Here is a 22,609-nt window from a genome sequence, read left to right on the forward strand (position 1 = left end):
CAATGACAATCCCACACATCCTTCAATGCCCGGGTCCAATACCTTCTAGATGGAGCCCTCCCTAAGCTGCCTTTTCTCCCTATAAATGGTAATCTCCCCTCCTTTGTGTCCCCATGAGCGCTCCACCACTTCATGGTTTGTGGCCGCAGTCAGTCATTTAAGCTTTCTATGCTTCAGATTCTTCCTCTGTCAACTGGCACTGATAGGAACCCCAGAGGGTTGTTGTAAGAACCAAGTGAAGTGATACTAAGTGTTTAGAACAGTGTCGGCACAGAGTAGCCCTCAATTAATGTTAGCTATTATTAGTATTTGAATTTTCCTCTTTAATCCCCAGAAAATAGCCCTGAGTAGTTGCTTAATTAGTGTGGGTTGAACGATTGGAGAATTAATATGGAAAAGGATCTATCCACAGGGCTCGACCTGCTTTTAGAAAATTCTGTACTCAGCACAAGGGCAAGGACTCTCTGATGAGAGTTATGTCTGGGGTGTCCAGGGACTCCGAACTGACCTGATTCTCTCAAGAAAGAAGAACGACACACTGCAAACTGTTTCCGCGGGGTGCAGGGCCCGGGCCACAATGGTGCTGAATAAAATCCCGCTGCACGAGTGCCCGCGCAGGGCCCGGCAGGATTGCCCGGGGGCGGGCAGGAGCCAGAAAGGCTTGCGCCACCCTCCGCATCCACCCACCCACCCCGGAGCCGGTTCTGGCACCGGGGCCCCAGATCCTGCGGCGCGTGTGGAGGCCGGGGAGGGGCAGGAATGCGGCGGCCACGTGGGCCCCTTCCGCCCGCTCCCCACATCCTTTGTTTCCCTGGCTCAGGAAGCTCTTTCAGCGAGTCACCGCAAAGGGGCGGCCCGGGAGCCTGGAGAAGCTATTTCCGTGCAACCCCGGCGGGCGGCAGGCGCGGGAGGGGCGTGGAGGTGGAGACAGCGCAGAAGGCCCAGTGTTTGCTTTTATTTCATCCAACAGAAGGTTCTATTTGTGGAAGCGAACAGACGCTGGGGATTAGAGCTGGGAGGAGGCAGGAAAAGGAAAAAAAAAAAAAAAGCCACATCCACTACCACGCACAGGTCTTCCCCGGAACTACCGCGTAGGGGTGAATGACTGATTCTGGATTTCATCACCTTCCCTAGCCTCCCTTCCTCCGGCTGCAGCCCACGGCTCGAGCTGGGGCTCGGAAGGCGCGGGCCGCTGGGGGATCCCCGGGGCCGAAAGGCGTGACCGCGGGGTTGCAGGGGATCGCGGGTGCAGAAAACCGTGGCGCGCGCGCGCCCTCCCGGGCTAGGCCCGGCCAACTCGCGCGCCCGCCTCGCCGCCGCAGCCCATTGTGCTCGATGTGAATGGGGAGCGCGCACCAATCAGCGGCCGTTTCGTCCCCGTGGCCCCGCCCCTCCCGCCCACTTCCCCGGGATCCTGACGTCACGGGAACTTTCCCCCCGCCCCCTCCTGCGGCTGCTCGCTGGGACCTGGGGGCCTGCGGGAGGGCGCGCGCCGCCTCCTGCCCTGCCCAGCCCGGGGGGCGTGAGCGCGCGCCCCAGGCGGCCCCGGACTCGCCACCTGCGCCCGAGCGCGCGCTCCCCGGAGCATCCCCGGCTCTCCTGCCCAGTCCCAACCCTCCTCGCCTATCCCCCCCCCACCTCCCCCCCCCCCCCCCCCCCGCTCCGGTGACTGCTCGTAGGGCGCCGGGGACTGAGCCGTCGCAGCCACCTCATTGCACAACTCGGCTTCCCAACTGTTTACATAGCCCGGCCTGTGAGTGTGTGTGTATACAGCGTGAGTCACCGGGAGGCGGAGGAGGTGGAGGAAAAGGAGAAGGAGGAGTGCACTGGCCGGGATCGGTGCGGCGCACACACTCACTCACACTCAGTCACTCTCTCCGAGCGCGTCTCGCTCGCCCAGACACGCGCCGGGAGCTCAGGAGCGCGCCGGACCCAGAGCGCCGCGGAAAAGTTGCTTCGGCTTCTGCCCCGAGACTTCTTGCTCCGGGAAGTGCATTGGCTCCGCCGAGCCTGCGGAATCCTGTCCCCGCGGCTCGGGACCCGGAGAGCGCCGGTTGCCATCGACGCCCCTTCTGCCTCCGGGACTGCCGGCGGCCGCGGCGACAATAGCAGCGGCCGCCCCCGGCGAGGCGCCCGGACCCGGTGCCCGCCCCCTGCCGAGCGGCCGGCGTGGTCCCCGCGTGCCACGCCACCGCCCGGGAGCGGCCCCTGCGCTGCCCTCCGAGGGGGCTGAGCCCAGCCCGGGCCGCAGACGCCGTCCGGCGGGCTGGAAGCAGTCGCGGCGCCGGGGCCCGGCCGGCAGCGCCCTCCCGCGCGGATCCCGGGACGTACAAAGCCGGCGCCGCCCGGGCGGGACGGGATGCGGGCCGGCCCGGTGCGCTCTGCCCGGAGTGGCGCCTCGCCGCCCCGCGGCCCGGCCCTGCTGCTCCCGGCCGCCCGGGGCGCCCCGGACAAGCGCTTGCTGGACGCGGACGACGCGGCGGCCGTGGCGGCCAAGTACCCGCGCCTCTCCGAGTGCTCGAGTCCCCCGGACTACCTCAGCCCCCCGGGCTCGCCCTGCAGCCCGCAGCCCCCGCCCGCCCCGCCGGGGACCGGCGGCGGCTCCGGGAGCGCGCCGGGGCCCAGCCGAATCGCCGACTACCTGCTGCTGCCCCTGGCCGAGCGCGAGCATGTGTCCCGGGCGCTGTGCATCCACACTGGCCGCGAGCTGCGTTGCAAGGTAGGCGCCCGGGGCCGGGACCCGGAGCCGCCGCGGATCTGGGGGTGCGCCCCGGAGGGCAGAGGTGCGCTTGCTGCCGCAGCCCCATCAGAGCCTGGGGCAGGGCGGATGCGGGGGGTGAGGCCCGTAGACGGCAGTGGACCCGGCTCACGCTTGTGGGGATGGAGGGGGTCCCGACGAGCGGGATCTTGGGGGCTCGGCGGCCAAGAGGAAGTGGGCTTGAATCGCTTTATTTCTATATTCCTTTCTTCGGCGCCCGGCTCAGCGCCAGGCGTTCCATATAAATTGTGCAACTGAAATGGATTCCAGGGCCATACCCTTCCCCTTCCCTCACTCTTCCCCCTCCCCGCCTGGTCCTGGAAGGAGGCCCTGCCGTGGGTGCCTCCTTGGAGCAGCTGGCAGCTCTCCTGCGGGGGCTTCGAGGCACCCGGACTCAGCCGTGGGTGGTCACGGGATGGGACCACCGTGGCGGTGTCCCGTCTCGGGGATTCCGGCTGGGACGAGCACACCGCGCAGACCCTCCCCGCCCTCCCGAGCGGGCAGTGTGCGGTGGGGGCGGGGTGCTTTCCTGCCGGGACCCGGGATTTGCCCGGAGTCGAAATCCTGGGAAGCCCACGCCGGCCGGGAGGAACTCTCGCTTCCATTCTCGGCTTTATTTTCCGGCCAGCGATTTTCGCTTAACGTCAGGGATCTCATCCAGGAGGAGGAGATACAACTCCTAGAAACAGAATCCGCCGCTTCCTCCTCTAGCGCGCATAGACGCGGAACATTCTCGCAAAACACCCTCTGCGAAGTCGGCACCCCTCTCTCGGGCACCCCGGAGAACCCTCCGCGCGGATTCTTTCACCTGACAGGGTTACCGCCCCCCCTCCCCCCCTTAAAAAGTTTCTCTGGGATTTTTCGCGACTCCCCACCTGACTCCCCCAGCCCCCAGGCTTGCTGCTGCCACCTACTGTCCGCCCTGAATGAAATTTCAAATGCCTGATCAGGCCCGGTTTAAAGGGAAAATAATGCGGGGGGGGTGAGGGGGGGCTGGGGTAAGGCTGTTTGGGGAAGTGTGTGTGTGTGTGTGTGTGTGTTTGGGAGTGGGCTGGGTGGGAGGAGGGGGCAGCAAAGGGATTCTTCCAGTTGGTGCCAGAGCGGCCAGGGCTCGAGTGGGGCTGGGTGGGTCTGGCCATTGTGCAACCCCTTCCAGTTCCTCTGAGCAGATAATAGCTGAATCCAGATGGTGACAGCCCGTGTGTCACCGTTTCCAGTTGAGTCTAGGATATGAGTAACCGGACTAAACAAAAGGCCCTTAAAGAGACCGGCTGGCTTCTTAGAGGAGATACTACCCATTTCCTGGGGGGTGGGGGTGGGGAGAGTGGGGAATAAACAAATGAAAAAAAAAAATTCATACAGGATCCCGTACCCTGTGAGAATTTTAACTCGGGGCTGCTGATACCGGAGTCAGACTGCAGGCAGGTTGCTTAAGGCTGCCCAAGTCATCTGTTCCTCCTGACTAATGACAGATCTGCATGTTCTCCGGCTCCAGCTTCCCCTTGGAGGCTGCAGAGTCACCACTTCTGTGCCCAGTCTGGGCTCTCACTTTGGGTCTGCAGAGAAGCACATGGGTTCCCAGGGCCAGCTTTTGGGCAGCCATTTGGCAGCATTGCCTGCAAACGAGGAAGGGGACACAGAGGGTGGGGGCTTCAAGCCTTCCGATGGAAGACAGGCACGTGTCTGTGAAGAGGGTCACCCGTTGGATATTTGTTAGCCCGGAGCCCCTGGGTGTTTGGGGCTGCACAGGGTAGGGTGGCAGAGAGAAGGGAATAAATGGATGGCGTCAACCAGAGCTCCAGGGCTGCAGATCTCAGCCCAGCCCTAGATTTGGGAGGCTGCCTCTGGGTTTCTAGCCACCTAAACTGCAGCCTTCTCTCTACAGGTGTTTGCCATTAAACACTACCAGGACAAAATCAGGCCTTACATCCAGCTGCCCGCACACAGGAACATCACCGGCATCGTGGAAGTGATCCTTGGGGACACCAAGGCCTACGTCTTCTTTGAGAAGGACTTTGGGGACATGCATTCCTACGTGCGCAGCCGGAAGAGACTGCGGGAAGAGGAGGCTGCCCGGCTCTTCAAGCAGATTGTCTCTGCTGTTGCCCACTGCCACCAATCAGCCATCGTGTTGGGGGACCTGAAGCTTAGGAAATTCGTCTTTTCCACGGAGGAGAGGTGAGCAGCTGCTGCAGCTCCTGTGGCTTTGGGAATGATAAGGAAAATGCAGGCTGAGCCAGTGAGGGGTAGGGTGTTGATTAAAATAAAAACCCAGGGCTGGGTTGTCCCAGATTTAGCAGTTAGGAAATCCTCCTCCTCAGCAGCCACAGCACAGGTAGGTTTGTTCCGCACGCTCTTGAGCCTTGGTGACACCTTGGTGCTTCTGCAGGATCCCACGTGATGGCAGGATGTCCTCCCTACTCCCACCCCCAGGATCAGGTTTATTCCTCATTGTTGCAGAAAGGTCACCTTTTCTGGGTTGCAAATGTCAACCTGTCCTTCACAGTTTTGACTCCTAGAGGAAGTTTTCAAATCTTGGCTTCTATCCCGTGTTTTTTTGGTACTGAAAGTTACTGTGGGGCCAGTTGTACTGTGGTATTTGCAGAATTCCGGCCTCCTCTTTCACATTGCATTCCTGTTCCGTCTCAGGGTTGGTCCTCGATACTTTATTCCCATTTGGTGGTGACTTCTTTTTAGTCATCTTGTTTGGATACATCTTTAGAAAATAGCCACATTTAATAATAAATGGAAATTGGCTGGAATTCATTGCTAAATAAAGATCATGGCTTATATCACAAAGGAAAAGATGAACTTGATAAGAGAATATTGAGCCATTAAGATTCAGAGTTGAGGTTTCAGACGAGAAAGTTCAGGATGCCACAGCACATAGACCTTACCTCCTTTTAAGAGGGAGGTTATCCCTTATGGGATAACATTGTAGCATTGTAGGTGAATGGGAGTGTTTTGTTTTATTTTTTTTTGGCTGATCACAAAGGGCCTACCTCACCTATGCATTCTACCCTTTAGCTCCAGATCATATGAAAAAGTACAGGGCTGAGGTCCAAAGAGCATGACTTTGTATCTGACCTTGCAATAATTATTGGAACATACTGATTAGCAAAGAAAAGCAAACTGTTTGCAATGAAGAAGTTTCCAATTCCTGGCACAGGCGCCTTTGATATGGTGATGCGTTTTCTGAAACATGCCTTACACACCTCCTTACCAGCTTTTGAAATGTGTGTTGCACAGGCAAGTGTCATGGGCATGGAGTGTGGCAACCCGAGGGTTAAGCAATAGCAGGCTGACGCTGCTAGGGTAAGAAGCACAGGTGCAGTTTTAGTACTACGGCAGCCAATCAGGGGCACACAGTGTGGGTTGAGTCATATTTTCCGTTTACAGAACCAATGGGTATTTTACATAACGACGGGGAGGTCATGCTGAGGACATCCCGAAGTTAGCACATGTATACTACACTCCAGGGAACGGGAAAGCAGGAAGGAAAGAAAGAAAGAAAGAAAGAAAAAAAAAAAACCAGCACAACTAAACAGACTTTTGAGAGGAAAAGGAATTGACCCATCAGCCAGTACCATGTATACCAAATGTTTTCATTTAATGTCACAAGTGACTTACTGAAACAGAGCTATTTCCAAGAAGCAGGGAGAGAGAGGTTGTCGCCAGATATTAGAGGTTCCCCAGATAGCTTTGGGTCTTGGGGGATTCGGGAGACCTGGGGGGGCTGGATCTGAATAAGGAGGCACCCGCAGTTTTGTAAGAGAGGCTTCGACTAACTGGTTTTGCAGACTCGTTCTCTGAACAGGTAGGAACCCCCTCCCTCCACCACCAGTGGATTAAATATGTTCCCAGTTGCTGTGCCAGCCTACACAGGCCTGTGTAGGCGTTTCAGGGCCCTGCATCCCTCAAATCCCACCAGCCACTTGAGCCTGTTCATAGAACCTCTCCATCCAGGTCAAGTGCTCTTTGCAATTAAACACCCCAATAAATATAATTAACATTCCCTGCAACTTTCCCAGGGTAGTTATCACTGCCTGGGCCCAGGCGGACAAAGTTCCTCCTGTGTGTGTCTGTTGACGTGAGCAGCAGTGCTGACGGCCTGTGGGTAATAACCCTGACTTTGGGCCCTGCGCTCTGGAGTGCAAAGTGTGCGTCCAATTAGCTCTGGCAGTGAGTGGCATAAGAGATGAGATCTGATGGTAGGATATTTAGGCCCTCCCCGAAGGAGGAAGATATACTGCTTTCCCCAGTAGCTTTTGAGAAAATGTCAGCATTCCCGTGAGACAAACTCCCAGTTCTGCAATGTGAACTTTGTGAGTTGTGCAACCCAGTCAGGATATCTCTTCTGAGCCCCACATCCTGGACAGTCCTCGGTGCTTTGCATCATCCCCTCCACTCCTAGCTCTCTCTCCATACTTTGCAAATGGCGATGGCAGTTTGCATTGGTGTGTGAAAAGCTGAGTCCAGGGATGACCAAGGGGAAAAGGCATTCTTGGGCCTTTGTCTTTATTGGGAAGCCTTGTTTCTCAAAGCGAGTGGGCTAGAAATAATGTCGTGTTGCCTCTCTCCTGCAGAACCCAGCTCCGACTGGAAAGTCTAGAAGACAGCCACATAATCAAGGGGGAGGACGATGCTCTGTCCGACAAGCACGGCTGCCCAGCCTACGTGAGCCCAGAGATCTTAAACACCACTGGGACCTACTCCGGAAAGGCTGCGGACGTTTGGAGCCTTGGGGTGATGCTCTACACCCTTTTGGTCGGACGATATCCCTTCCATGACTCAGACCCCAGTGCCCTTTTCTCCAAAATCCGACGTGGACAGTTCTGCATTCCCGACCACATTTCCCCCAAAGCCAGGTGCCTCATTCGCAGCCTCCTGAGACGGGAGCCTTCAGAGAGACTCGCTGCCCCTGAAATCCTACTCCATCCCTGGTTTGAGTCCGTCTTGGAACCTGGGTACGTCGACTCAGAAATGGGAACTTCCGATCAGATCGTTCCAGAGTACCAGGAGGACAGTGACATTAGTTCCTTCTTCTGCTAATCCCAAAACCTCAGAAACCTCATAATTCTCACACATGGCATTTCCATTTCTGAAGATGGACAGACTGTTCGGCGTGGCGTCAGCCAAACCCACGACTGCGTCAAGATCGTAGCTGCTGAATTCAACATGGCGTCTCCTCCAATTTGTCGTGCTGGGTGACTTCGTTGATTTGAGCCGCAAACACTCTGATTGATTGCCCTGCAAAGTTGCTTCCCTTCATAACCAGCCATCACCAACTAGTTGTTTGTTAGATGCAGGGGTTCCCTATCTTTTATAGGTGGCCAGGAGCATGGACCTCTGCACTGCGTGATCAAGGGAAATAAACTTGAACTTTCTACAGGGAGAAGTGAATCGCACAATGGCATTTGGAGCAATAACTGTATTTTAACAGGGAGACAAAGGTCTTTGGGCCAATTAACCTGCTGCCTTCAAATTCCTTTTTGGTAGCTAGACTTTTGCTACCCCTGCTTCTCAGAAGGTTTTTGTTAACACTCATCCTCTCTTCATACTCACATTTACCAATGATTCTGCTCCGTTCTGGGAACAGACCCATTTCAGGAGTGCAGGGGCCTGCAAGACCTCATATGCATTAATGCCTTCTACCTGACCTTGAAACTTCCCCCCTTGAGCTATTAGAGACCTTATCAGCTAACCTTGGAAAAGTATCACGACAGATTCGAACTCTTGACTATTCCAGAACTCTGAGTTCAGACAGAGAGACTGCAGATGGTTAAATAATTTGATCACTTGGAAAGTTAGCTTTTCTGATTCTCCCCAAATATGTAAGCACTTGTCCTGTATTTTTTCCCCAAGACCATCTCAGGGTGGAGCATTTTGTCTGAGAGGAGAAAGATAAGGAGACTCCCTGCCCCTTCTCCCAACAGCAAATGTAAAACCTCTTTGTGTTTCAGAGAAAGTGAATTTTGGATAGTCTTAGAAGATTTTCAGACCGACTTCAGGAATTATAGTTTAACCCTTCACAGATACGGTCTGTCTCTGGCATTGGACGTGTGTCTGCGGTTTTACATGGTGGGTGGTTGATATTTCACATGTGGTGTGGTTTATGGATACATCTGCATCATCAGCTTCTGGAGTGAAATAGTAAGCCCTGGATCTTTAAAGTCAGCAGGGACTTTAAAGCCATCTAGCCCAACCTCTTTCCTCTGCCACCTCCGGAGGCAGAAATCCCCCTTTCCAACAGTTGTTGGAAGGCTTCCAGAGATGGGAACTCACTGCTCAGAAAAGATTGAGCTGAATGGAGGAACTGCAGCTTGTATTAAAACACAAATACGGATGAAATGCCAGTAAATGGCTTGGGCAGTCCTGAAATCAGGTGGTTAAGTAGGCAAATAAAACATACTGTGTTTTGAGAAATGGCCCAAGAGCAGGCAGTCATTTTCAAGGGCTTCGCCGAGGCAAACTACTAACGTGCATCGTGAGAATGCTGTGTATACCTCACGTACTGTGTACTTTGTACAGATATTTTACCTTTTATACTTAAGTCTGATGTTTTTGTTGTTTTGGCCCTGAGATTTGTTTTGTTGTTGTCCATGTGTGTCCGAATAACCTGCGTGTCTAAAACCACGTGAAATGTGAATGATCGTTGGCAATTTTACCTTGACCGAATCGTGGGACTCGGAGAGGAGCGAGCGCAGAGGCCTCTGTTGCATGAACGTTCTCATGGTTGCTCGACTTGTATCTGTGATACATTATCCGGCTGAGGACTCCGGGTTGGTAGGGGCTTCTGCTGGGAAAGCTAGAAACACTAGATCCTTCCTGTACATGTGTATAGATGTGAACACTGAGACAGATGTCTGACTTGTAGAGAAATTTTAATAAATCTGGTTTCATAAACGGGCATGGTAAATTTCTTTCGAGTCCGCTCTGCCTTTGCCCTTTGCAATTTCATACTTGTGTTGAGCACTGGGGATGCAAAGGTCTCTGGCTTCGGGGACTGTGGGGAGACAGGGAAGTAAACAGATGACTATTATCATTTATGACCTTTGGTAGATATTTGAACCATTAACTTTTTTCATGCTAGTGGGCAAAATCATAAACATTTTTTGTTTTATATTTGCTCTTGGGGCTATCCTTTGTTTTTTAAAGTTTTAATTTTAAAAAGTTTTTTTTTTTCTATACATGCAAACCCTTTTCATCTCCCGATAACCTCCGATCTACTTTCTGTCTGCCAGTTTGCTCTTTCTAGTCATCTCTTATAAGTGGTGTCATTCAATATTTGTCCTCATGTACCTTGCTTATTTTACAGAACTTAATGTTTTCAAGGTCCTTCCACCTTGCTTGCAGCATGTTTCATAAAGGACAAAATCATTTTGATGGGTGAAACCACGTGGATGAAATCAGGTTGATGGGTGCCATGGGTTGAATTTAGAGTTAAGAAAAACTTGGAGAGGAGCAGACGTAAGTCAGCCTTGAGTTGTAAGAATCCCTCTGGCTTTCCATCTTTTTTAGGTCAGGGACCCTTGAGAATTTGGTAAAAGCTACGGACAGGCCTTAGAAAACTGTATCTATATGTATCCAACAGAATTTTGCATCCATTTCAGAGTTTCACATGTATCCCTGACCGCCACTTCTACAGTGCCCCAGGCATGCTCCAAACCTAATTAAGATGGCCAATTGAAGCATCTGCTTTCCCCCCTCCCCCTTCTTTTCCCTATAAGGGTGAAAATGGAAACCAGGAAAGAAAAACTAAAGCAACATTAATTTGAATCGCAAAACAAAAGTAGATAAAGAGAAAGGATTTTGGTTTAACTAAGTTTAGAGCTCCACTATTATATCAGATTTATTCTAAATGAGGTAAGGTAGCATCTGAGAGGCAAAAAAAAATTTAAACTTTTGAGTGTAACAAGTACACAGAAAAATGCACATCTAAGTGTATAACTAGGTGAATTGTCACCAAATGAATGTACTCAGCAGCCAGATCAAGAAACAAAAGATTTCCAACATCCCATTACCCCATCCTGCCCCTCCCTGTCTGATACCCACCAGGGGCAGAATTTTACCTGTAAATGTGCATATAAAATTCGAATGAGGAGAAATACATCAACTCTGGGCTTAAATGACCCTTTTCTAGGCTTCAGGCTGAGGTCACCCAGGAAAGCAAACCCATGACACTGGACACAGCACAACTCCAGCCTCATGACCTAGGAAATTAAGAAAAGTAATGGAAAGGGCACATGACAAGCAACACAGGAAGTGGCCAGATGCCGGGAGCAGGAAGCTGGGAGTCGGGCTAAAATGGTCTCAGGAATAGGGCCCTTAAGCCCCTAGATTCCTGGACGGGGTCCCAGAGCGCACACTGTAGTGCGTGCAGCGTCTCCCTGTTCTGGTGAACCCGGATGGGGTGTAGCTAACTCCCGGGGCATAAAAATGCTAATACTTTGGACTTCACGCAATTTTTTAATCTAAGGATTTCAAAACACTTTGCAAGCAATTAAGGTTACAACACCCTTTGCACTGTTGTTGCACGCACTGAGGAGAGAGAAATGTGGGTCAGGATTGACAGAGAGGCAGGTGATGCCAAAAATCCATACATTTAACCTTGACTGTTGAAACGTATCTGGGGCCATCACAGCATTGTAGAAGATTGGAATGAGACTGCTGGGAGCACTGGCTCGAAAGCTAATTGCCATTTCACTTTTATTTTCCCTTGTACCCTCAGTATACTTGTCATTTCAGTGTATCACACAAGTCACATTTCAATAACCTCTTTCAATCATGGTATTTTCTAGAACTTTCACTCATTCTCTCCTCTTTTTCCTTTTATATTCCTAGCAGTGGAGTGACATAGACAAGTCAAATATTTGCCCTATCTTGTAAAGGAGAAAACAGGCTCCAGGATCTTTCAATAGTGACTGAGGAGTGAGCACTTCAGAACTAGAACGTGAATTCGGACTCCATGTCACACATTGTTACTGTGTATGCAACCTGCCACGCAAAATCTTTTGGTGAGAATGATGACTGGCGAGAGTAGTTCAAAACAAGTATAAATACTAAATGTTTGGTTCCACGAGTGTCTTCAAAACCACCCAGTACATCAGTCGTAGAGGTAGGAGCATTCTGAAGATGAGAGAGCCATTATTCATTCAACAAACATTGATGGGGCACCTAGCGTGTGCCAGGTCCTGTGATACACCCTTGGTAAACATAGATGACCAAGGCTCAGTCCTAACCTACTGGACAGAAAGCTCCATGAGGGCAGGGACCATGATAGTCTTGTTCTCCCCTGATTCCCTAGTGCCAGCCACAGGAAGGTGTCCAACATGAACACTAGACGGATGGGTGGATGGGTGGGTGGATGGCAGGATGAATGTCTTCCACCAGCTTAGAGCTCACTGGGCCGTTGAGTCAGAGAGCCAAGAGGCTGGAAGTCACCTGGCCAGAGTATCATCCCAGCTCTGAAGCCCTCCTTCCATTTGACCTTGAACAAGCCTGTCTACCACTCCTGTTCTTAGTTTGCTCATCTGTAAGCAGAAATGATGGTTTTTCCCCTCTCTGGTCTCTTCCGCTGCCATTCTGTGATTCTGTGAAAAAGGGGTCTTAGATATTCTTTGCCAGGGGGCTGTAGAACTAGCTTCCTGCTTCTCTGTGAAACTGGCTATAGGCAACATGATCAGGTTTCTTGCCTAATTTCTTTCTGGATGAGGAGATGCGCTGTCGTGGAGATGATGGAATTGGCTTTCCACATGGCTTTGGCTGGGAAAGGAAGAGCAAATGTTTACTTAGTTATCACCTCTCCCCACCCCCCAAAATAAAAGAGAAGCAGGATCCCATTACCAGCCCCTGAGAACTGCCCACCGTCCATCTCAGGGGGCCCTTTAACGTCCCGCATTGCAGGGCATGACGTTGTGATTCCTGAAAGTGGTAGAAGAGGAGAAAGATGCAGCCAAACATTATACCTCATCCTGCTCGATATTCTACAGACCTCATGTCACTTTGTCTTCTCAGCAGTCCTGTAAGGTGGGCGGTTTGTCCCCATTTTGTAAGGTGGGCTGTTTATCTCCATTTTACAGATGAAGATACTGAGACCGAAGCTGAATAGCTTGCCCAGGGTTAGTGGGCAGCTGGTACTCTAACTTGCTCTCTCTTTCCTGCCCTGTGCGCTCCACCTTGGGTCTGGATAGCCAGGCCAGCAAAACAAGGTCCTTACTTCTGGAGCAGCCATTTTGCTGCCAGAGAACGTACAGTGTGTGGCACCTGGGACAGTCCTGGTTTCAGGCTCTGAATTCTACCATCTGAGATCTATCGAGTGAGTGTTTCTGATGTACTAAGAGGCGTGCTAAGTGTTTCACGTGAGTTAGCAAATGATTACCTCACAGCACCCCTGTGAGGTGGTACTGTTATCACCCCCCTTTTACAGATGAAGAGACTGAGCTCAGAGAAGGTAGGTGATTTGCCCAAGTCACACAGCGCAGCAATCATTTGCTAATTCACACACCCGGAGCCCTTAACTGGGGAGCCTTTCTGCCCCTCCGTTTTCAGACCTGGCAGGGGTCTTTACAAATAATTTAGTCCTCAATGCTATCTGATATCCTGGAACAGAACAAGGACATTAGTGAGAAAATTAATGAAATCTGAATGAAGACTGGGGTTTGGTTAGCGATAATGTACTCAAGTTAGTTTCTTAGTTGTGATAATATACAATGTCAACGGAAAATGCTAACATCAGGGAAAACACCATCTGAAACTGGGTAAGAGATATATGGGGACTCTGTAGTATCTTTACAAATTTTCTGTAAATCTAAAATTATTCCAAAATAATAGTTTATTTTAAACATATATATTCAGTCCACACTTGCCCAGTTTACCGCCAGGGAAAACCAAGGCTGAAATGGAGGAAGCAGTAGCCAATTAGCAGCAAGCCCATGCTTGAGCCTGCCCCTGCAGGCCCTCTAGCTTCCTGGGCGCCAGCTGGTGTGTTGTAAGTGACCTTCTGGAATGCGGCTGGTGTCTAGTGTCGAATGAGGTGAGTGGAGCTTCCATGGAATGTGTCAGAAGCTTTTCTTGACATACAGACATGGCATTTTGAAAACTCAGCCCCCAGGCCTGACCTTTGCATCAGTTGTTGGATGAGTGTCTCCTCGGTCTCCTGGTCCAGTCATCCCTCTGATCTGCCACAGCCACCTTGAGCCCTGAGCGTGTCAGTCGTGAATTTTAACCCCACGCCTCGTTAGCTAGAAGGCAGGGGAGCAAGTCAGAGGAAATGTGTGGTTGAGGAGGGCCAGGCCTCAGTTTGAAGAAGAAGGGATTTGGGGGTCAAAGTTCAAGGATACTCCAAACAGATTTCTTGTCCAAGCAGGTTGTTTTGCCTCTGGGGGTGGTGTAGACGTCAGAGAACCCGCTGCCCGCGTTCTCCAGGAGGGCTCCACGTTCGATTCTCTGAGGTGGGGCCACAGAACCCAGGAGCCGGGAGGCGGGTTAGCCACCCTCCTCTCCATTTCACCGATGGGGAAACCAAGCCTGAGAGAGGGGAAAGAACTGCCAGTTCACAGCCGGTGCTCGTTTGGTATCTGGAATTTTCTTCCTCCCTAGCTGGAGCTTGAGTTCGTTTCTGAGTTCCTGCTGATCAGCTTCTTTTTTCACTTCTCCAATGGGGAAGTGATTTTATGGGTGACGTTTCACAGACAGACCAGAACACTCAGTAAAGTGTAGACACACAGCTGGACAGCCTGTGCCTTTTATGAGCACAGAACATTAATAATTAGAATAATAATAATGGCAGGAAGCCATCTGCATTGAGTGTTTACTGTTTGCCCAACCTCTGCATTAAACACTTTACAAGCACTGTCCCAGTTACTTTGACCAGCAGTGCGGTGAGGAAGGTACTCTCATTTGCTCCATTTTACAGGCGAGTAAATGAAGGCCCACAGAGGCTGATCCGCTAGTAAATGGGATCTGAACGCGCTCTTAACGTGTGGCATGCAACCCCACATTGGCACGCTTTCACCGTTGACATTTCATTCCCACGCACCAAAGAACTGCCGTGTCAGTCTCTCTGCACCGAGTTCCCGACCTTTCCTGGGAGAACACGTGCTCTGCTGACACCTCTCAGAGCTGGCAGAAAGAGAAAAGAGCCTGAACTTCAGGGTTAGAGAGACTTGACATCCAATCCTAACTAGCTAACTAGCTGCGTAATTCCAGCAAGTTTGCACGACCTCTCTGTGCCTCAGTGGCTCCATCTGTAAAACGGCAGTAACTTTTAGCCCCTCCGGCTGCGGCTGTGAGCAAGGTCAGGTGCGTGCCTCGTCCCGTGGGGCCGCAGAGCTGGCTCCGCGTTCTGTGGAAACAACCCCACCGGGAATCGCAGTCTAGTCCCTTATTTGCTCTGTCACCTTCGGCATGTTGCACATCCTTTCTCATCCCTAATGTCCTCATTCATAAAATGGGTATGTAATAATAAGTGCAGGGCAGGAGGCAGGGTGAGTGATCAGCACAGGGCCAGGCTAGGAGGAGAGCTCAGTCGGGGACCAGGGGTCGGTGTCCTATTGTTACTTTCATGCCTTTCCCCTCCTTCTTGTCCTCCCCGCTCTTCCCTTCTGGCTGGAAGGCCTGTGGGGACTGCTTTGGGGGCCGGGGGTAGGGATGGGCCAGTGCAGGAGCCGGGCAGTGGGTGGGGTGGTGGGCGGGGAAGTGGGTGGCGTAGGGAGTGGGTGGCCAGCCTTGCTGTTACCTGGGGCAGGGGACTGGGCTTGGCCCCAGTGGAATCTGTCAGGTGAGCAGCGAGTGGTCTGGCTTCTCTGTTTCCAGCTGACCATCTCCTCCAGGGTCTCAGAAACGACCTCCACCCCCGCACCGCCTCCCCCCAGTCTGGGGTGGAGAGGCTTGAAAATACCATCTCACAGATGCCACCTTTACCTTCACTGGGCAGGGGGCTCGCTGGCATCCCACAAGAGCAGGGATTGAAAAAAATCAACACATGGCCAGGGTCCGCTGAAGCGGGGCCAGCGTAGTTCCAGCGGGCAGGGTGGTAGAATGGTTAGCGTGAGGGCCCCGGAGGCACAGGGGCCAGGTTTGAAGCGTGGCCCTAGCACTTCCACAGCCAGGGGGTCTGGGTTTGAATAGCATGCCTGCTCAGTGTTTCCCCCAATGCCCGGCAGATATGAAATGCTCAACAAATGTTGGCCCTCAGTAATAAGGGTAAAAGAGCAAAATCAGGCCAGCCCAGGAAAAATGTGCCAAACAGAGGCGGGGCTGGGGGTGGGTGGTCACGCAAAAAGCAGGTTCTATTCTTTAGACCTGGGGAAGGCCCAAGACTCTGCATTTCCAACCAGTTCCCGGGTCATGTCAATGCTACTGGCCCAGTATTAGAGCAGGATGGGGTTGCCACCCATTTGCAAACAGAGACCTGTTAGGTCTCAGTGAAGATGACCTAAAATTCCTGCAGATGGGTATACTTTGGGTAGCGCTGGGAGGAGGGGAGTGGTGAGGAACGGGCAAGTTGAGGTGCTGCCTGCAGCGGGTTTGTTGAAGGAATTATTTCTTGGAATTCTTATAGCATCCTGGAGGGTGTTCTCGTCTCTGTGGGACCGACTGGGAACCAAGACCGGATGTTAAGTGACTTGTGGTCCTGCAGCTAGAAAAGGGCAGGGCTGGAATGTGGACAAAGGTCTCCCCGCCTCTAGTTCCCTCAGTGACAGGAGCCTGAGGACACAGTGCGACCTGCAGACAAGCCTCCTCCACCTGCGAGCTGCCTCTACTCCCCGCCAGCACTTTGGGCGCGTACACAAACGACCTCTGGGCTCCCTCCCACCCGCCCCTTGGAAGAGTGTATCAGTCTGGACCACGTGTGCTCCACTCTTACTCAGCATTCTCTTGGCTGTGGCCCCGCGCTGCTTCCTAATTTGGCCCTGATGTTCTGCTTGGAGACATATCAATTTCACCCTGTCAAGTTAGAAACCCCAGCAGAACTGCTGGATGCGGTCATCTCCCCAACAGCAGGCCAAGACCAGAATAAACCCAGCGCCTGGCCCAGAGGGAGTATTCTTCCCCCCCTCACCCCACCCCCCAAGGTGGGCCGTGCGGTGTCCCTACTGGAGGAGAAGGCCACTTGCGTCAACTCGACGTCACGTGCGATCCAGTTGCACCTGGAGCCCATTCTTCTGTGGAGTTTCAACCCCACAGGCTTTAGTGCTAGAGGAAAAGCGATTGGTTGGAATCCACAGGTAGAGAGGTAGGGCTGACCTGCAGGTGCATCCACGCGCACTTCTTGGGCTCATGGAAACAGAGGAGGTGAGAACCAGGTGGGATTTCAGAAAAGCGTGTTGGCTAGGAGCATGGGCTCTGGAAAGGCTCCAGACCCAAAATCTCTGGGTTCAAATCCCATCTCTGCCACTTGCTAATGAATGATCTCGGGCAAGTTATTTGAGCTTCCTGGGCCTCAGTTTCTTGGAGCAAAGGGAGCTAAAGGAAGTAGTTGTCTCCTAGGATTGTGGTGAGGATTAAATGAACTAATACATGAAAAGCCCTTGGAACATTGTCTGGCGCATGGTGGGGCCTCAGTGCACGCCTGCTAGTCCAGGAATATGAACTTCATCAGAGCAGGGGCTCATCTGTTTTGCTTGTGTATTTCGCACCCCTCCCTCCACACACACCTAGAACAGAGCCTGGCATGTGGTACATACTCATGAATATTTGTGCAATGACTGGATCAGGGAATGTCTAGAGTGGTGGTTTTCAGACTGTAACTGATTTCATCTAGGTTCTTGACTATGCTGCCGAAATGAATTTCAAGAGCATGTCAGTTTAGTTAGGCCAGTAATTTATTAAGGAATGGTGAAAAGAGAAATGGGAGAAAATAACAGATCATGGATCCCAGGTAGAGAGGAAGGGGCTGAAAAGTGATAAAGAGGGCTGATTTACAGACTGTGATTTCCCATTATAGATTATAAATGCCCAGGTTTTACTTGCACGGCCATCATGCAGGGGAAAAACAGCAAGAGCAGGGCGCATAGGGCAGGAGTAGGCACATGGACCAGCACCGGGACAGGGTGAAAGCAAGAGAGAGCAAGAGAGAGATTTGGTTTTTGTGCTTGTGTTTTGAACCATTAATTATTCCATCCCTTAGCTAATAGCATGGGAGGAGTCCCAGCTATTTGCTGTTTTGATGGATTACCCCAGCAATCAATCCCCCAGAAGGGCCCAATAATAAACTCCTTGAGGAATATCTGGGAACTCTGGCTTCCAGAGGAAATTTCATTCTGCATGGCAGAATCTTGTGAGGGTCTTCCAGCAGCCATCTTGGGGATATTGATGTCCACATGGGCTCTTAGCCAGGTTCTAGATCCATAGATTGAATCCCAGTCTAGCCCACATCATTCCCCACTCAGAGAATTTACACCTTTATTCTTAAAGGGGTGCTGAAGGGCATTGATCACTCTTCTGTAGCTGCTTCCTGCTGGTTAGGGGCAGTAGGCCTTACCTTATAAGGTGTAAAACCCTCCTGCTATTCTATTACAGTTGGAGGAAGATGGATCTGGCATCCTGGGCTAAGTGGGATGAAGTCCCCATATGGCTAACAAGATGTTGATTCTGGAAGAAATAAACTTGATTAGAATTTTGAGAATATACAGTCCTGCTAAGAGGATACTGGACCACAGAAGTAGAAGAGGCCAGGTGCCTGCAAAGTCTGTATTTTCCTGAAGTTGGTGTGAAACAGTATTATTCTTGTAGTTAATTTATGCTGTTGATTAACTCTAGGGAGAGATTGCAATAAACAATGGGGTCTACTGCCAATGGCCAATCCTAGTTCCTATGATAGAGGAGAGGAATGAGAAGAGGCATTGCCCTTTTTAGTTAAGTTACAGGAGATGAAAACAGACAAGACTTCTTAAGGGGTGCCTGGTTTGCCCTCCCTCTAATAATAGGCATCTGGGCTAGAGTTAGAGGGAATAGCTAACTTTGTTTGTTTATAATATATTTTTAATTTATTTTTAAAAGATACGCCGATTACATAAAATGTTACATTAAAAAAATACAGGGGATTCCCATATGCCCCACTCCCCATACCTCCCACTTTCCCCTCATCAACAACTTCTTTCATTAGTGTGGTACATTCGTTGCAATTGATGGATACATTTTGGAACATTGCCACATGCATAGATTATAGTTTACATTGTAGTTTACATTCTCTCCCATTCCATTTTGTAGATTATGGCAGGATGTACAATGTCCTGTATCTGTCTTTGCAATGTCATTCCGGACAATTCCAAGACCCAAAAATGCCCTCATATTGTACCTCTTTTTCCCTCCCCCTGCCTTCAGTAACCCCAGTGGCTGCTGTCCTCACATCAATCATATAATTTCTCCCATTGCTAGAATCACAATAAGTCTATAGTAGAATACCAGTTAGTCAACTCTAGTCCATATTTTATTCCCCAATCTGAGTATTCTGGGATGGTGATACCCACTCCACCTCTAATTGAGAGGGGGCTTTGATCCCATATGGCTGATGGATGGGACTCTTCTGCTTGCAGTTGTAGACTCTCTTGGTTCTTTGGTGTGGTGGTTGTCGATCCTCACCTCCTTGTTAGCTGTCCTGGGTGAGTCCAGTGAACTGGAGAGTAGGTTTTGCAACTCCACTGAGGCTCAGGGCCCAGCTGGCCCACTGACAGCCCAGAGATTCAATTCTCTTAGACATACACCTACCAACACCAATGCCAACTATAGAGTCAATAAAAGGGACAGAAGAGGCATGTGTAGAGAAGTCACTTCTGAGTCTAACTCTGTCACACTTGGGAGCACAAATTCCAAAGTAGGGCCCATAGGTAAGGCACCAAACTCTGGAGCTATCTGCCATGACTGTATGACCTGGGTGTCTCTGTAGCCCTCAGGAACCCCACTATATGGGGTATCTACTTTGTCTGTCTATGAAATCCTGCTGAGATGTGCATAAGCGTTACCTCTCTGATGACCTCCTGACTCATTTTGAAGTCTCTTAGCCATATAAACTCATTTGTCTTTACCATTTCCCCCTTTTATTCAAGGTCTTTTCCCAGTTGCATCACCAGCTGGTGCTTGGTAGTAATCTTGTGGTGCCAGGGAGCCTCATCCCCGGGAGTCATGTCCCATGCTGGGGTAAGGTAATGCATTTATACGCTGAGTTTGAGAAGAGCTGACTTTGACACAGACATTATTTAGCTTTTTCTCTTGAAGAGGGATTTCAGGCCATCCAATGACTCAATGACTGGCACTGGTACATCTCATCAGATGTACTTCCTTGGGCAGCTGGCTTTACTCAGGATAAGTGCACCAAACTGGGGATTCCTTTAACTTTAATAGCTGTGGGAGTGATCAGAACTACAGAGTAAAGTTCCTTCCATTTTGGCTCTAACTGAGAGTGAGGCTTGTTTTCTTGCTAGATTTTGATCAGAACCTGGTCGCCAGGTCCTGGGCAAGGAAAGGTTGTCCATGGCCCATCTCAAAGGGGCTAAGCTGAAGTGGGTCTTAGCCACTTTGTTTGCCATTTCCCTTCTGGTGGGAAATACTTAGCCCTGGTAGGGTGGCATGTGGATCTGCCAGTCCTCCCCAGGGTATGAGTGGGACAGTTTCTGGAACAAGGGCTAAGAGGGATCCTTGGGTTAAGCATGTTCATTAACTACTTAGAAAATAAAGTTTATGAGGAATTTTAACATGTTCTATGTCCTTCTGCATGTGATCTAGAATAGAGGTTGCTCTCAGCTATACTGTGGTCATGTAGACCAGCAGTAGGCAGAATTCCTGATTTCTGAGAAGACACTCCTGTGGGGACCATGCCCATTATTCTAGGAAGAATAAAGAAGCTCTTTTTAGTCAACTGACCTGGTGTTACAGAGTCTAAGTCTGATTAAAATGTTTACCACTCCAAATAATTTGGAGCTGATGCTCTGGTCTCAGCATCCAGAGAATTTAATCCAGAGCCCTGCTGATGGGTGTTCCTGAGGCCTGCTGAGGTCTTGGAAACTTGCCTGAAAACTCTGAAGTTCAGACCAAAGTGTCCAAGACTGATTGGTGGGAGAGCAGTTACCCCAAATCGAAGTGCCTGAGCAAGATCTCAGGAGACATTTCGCTGCCCTCTGAAGGAAGAGCCCAAAGCATGGGGGCTGTTCGGAGTTTACTGTGCTGGTTCTCAGCACCCCTACTTTCCAGGGTCAGAGACTTGACTGCACTGTTACCTGAACTGAAGCTCCTGAGCTCACTCTCAGGGAATATTTGTCTGTTCTCTGAACAGAAGCGCTCAAGCCTTCAAGTCTTGGGGGACATTCAGAGTTAGTTCTCTGGTTCCCACCACCCCAGGAATCACAGAGACCCTGCCACCGGGCATTTCCAGGGACATTCTGGACTTGGAAGTAAGACCAAATAGATCAGATGCCCTCTAAGCCAATTATCGTTCCTTCCTGGAGAAGGAGCAGAAAAAAACCTTCCTATTCTCACAGAAGTCCTTTGGTGTCTGGGACTTTCCCAGTTAGACCAGCCATCAAAAGGCCATTAAGTGATTAGAGATCAATTGTTCTAGCTGACAGGCCTTGGGGCCCTCAGGCAATAACTTCCTTGCTAGCAAAGGCATTTTCAGTTTTACAGTTTCTAAGGCATTCCAAAGCATTTTAACACAAACCTGTAATGAGAAATTCAGTAGTAGGAAGTGGGAAGGCAAACCGTGGGTAACGGTTAATTATGAAGGTAGCCCTGGAACTCCCATGGCCTCCACCTCTGCTGGCTGCCACCTTCCCACCAAGTTCCAGATCAGGGAACTGGGTGTGGTCGAAGGCGGGGCCCGCAAAGTAGTGGACCAGTGGGGAGGCGCAAGCCCCCCCGGCTCTGAGTCGTTGCCACTGCTGCTGAGGAGAGGGTGGGAGAAGGCAGTGGCAGCCAGGCCTGAGGGCAGAGCTGTCTGCTGCTAAATGTCTTGAAAAAGCCGCTTCTTCGCAGTGCCTGGCGCTCGGCTGGGGAACCCCTGTCTTGGCAGGGCCCTGCTTTGAGCCCCTGCCCTGTGCCCCTGCCTTCCTGGCTGGGATCAGATCTCACAAGCCTGGGTGCACAGCGCAGACTCAGAGAGTTCCCATGCCCTGGCCTCTTCCTGCCTGGGATGACGTCCTGGGGGGGGGGCTCGTAGGCAAAACCCGTTTAAAACGGACAACCAAAGGAAGGCGTTAAACAGGCTGTGCTCACCAATTACCTCTTGGGCGGCAGTGCCAAATATGTACCCGGATTTTTTCTAGGTTCTTGACTATGCTGCCAAAATGAATTTCAAGACCGTGTTGGGTTAGGTAGGCCAGTAATTTATTAGAGAATGGTGAGAAGAGAAACGGAAGAAAATAACAGATCATGGGTCCCAAGTAGAGAGGAAGGGGCTGAAAAGTGATAACGCAGGCTGATTTACAGAATACAGTTTCCCGTTATAGATTGTAAATGCCCAGGTTTTACTTGCATGGCCGTCATGACAGGGGAAAAACGGTGAGAGCAGGGCGCAGAGGGCAGGACCAGGTACACAGACCGGCACCAGGACAGGAACCAGGACAGGGCGAAGGCAAGAAAGCAAGGGAGAGCAAAAGGCCTCTGCGCTTGCTTTTTAAACCATTAGTTATTTTGCCCCTTTGCTAATGGCACAGGAGGAGTCCCAGCTGTTTGCTGTCTTGATTGATTACCCCATCCATGATAAGTCCCAATGATAAGGCCCCTGGCAAATATCTGGGGCTTCTTCTGGCTTCTGGAAGAAATCTCATTCCGAATTGGGTTTCTTGCGAGGGTCTTGCAGCAGCCATCTCGGGGGTATTGATGTCCACATGAACTCTTTGCCAGGTTCCAGAT

At 51.1% G+C, this 22,609-nt stretch overlaps 1 protein-coding gene across 1 annotated transcript; it reads left to right on the plus strand.

Moving 5' to 3' along the window:
- The first annotated feature begins 1,673 nt into the window (after positions 1 to 1,673).
- On the plus strand, positions 1,674 to 9,664 carry TRIB1 (tribbles pseudokinase 1). The gene is made up of 3 exons (XM_004452962.5): positions 1,674 to 2,719; positions 4,644 to 4,936; positions 7,345 to 9,664. Exons 1-3 carry the CDS (start codon positions 2,360 to 2,362, stop codon positions 7,808 to 7,810), a joined length of 1,119 nt encoding a protein of 372 aa, XP_004453019.1. The 5' UTR covers positions 1,674 to 2,359; the 3' UTR covers positions 7,811 to 9,664.
- Positions 9,665 to 22,609: the final 12,945 nt, after the last annotated feature.

Source organism: Dasypus novemcinctus, chromosome 14 (genome assembly GCF_030445035.2).
Source record: "Dasypus novemcinctus isolate mDasNov1 chromosome 14, mDasNov1.1.hap2, whole genome shotgun sequence".
Taxonomy (NCBI): domain Eukaryota; kingdom Metazoa; phylum Chordata; class Mammalia; order Cingulata; family Dasypodidae; genus Dasypus; species Dasypus novemcinctus.

Bases quoted from the DNA above. Each gene is read 5' to 3' on its own strand.
- TRIB1 (XM_004452962.5), top strand. From the start codon at position 2,360: ATGCGGGCCGGCCCGGTGCGCTCTGCCCGGAGTGGCGCCTCGCCGCCC. The intron at 2,720-4,643 runs GTAGGCGCCCGG...TTCTCTCTACAG, and splicing joins GCCGCGAGCTGCGTTGCAAG to GTGTTTGCCATTAAACACTA. The intron at 4,937-7,344 runs GTGAGCAGCTGC...TCTCTCCTGCAG, and splicing joins GTCTTTTCCACGGAGGAGAG to AACCCAGCTCCGACTGGAAA.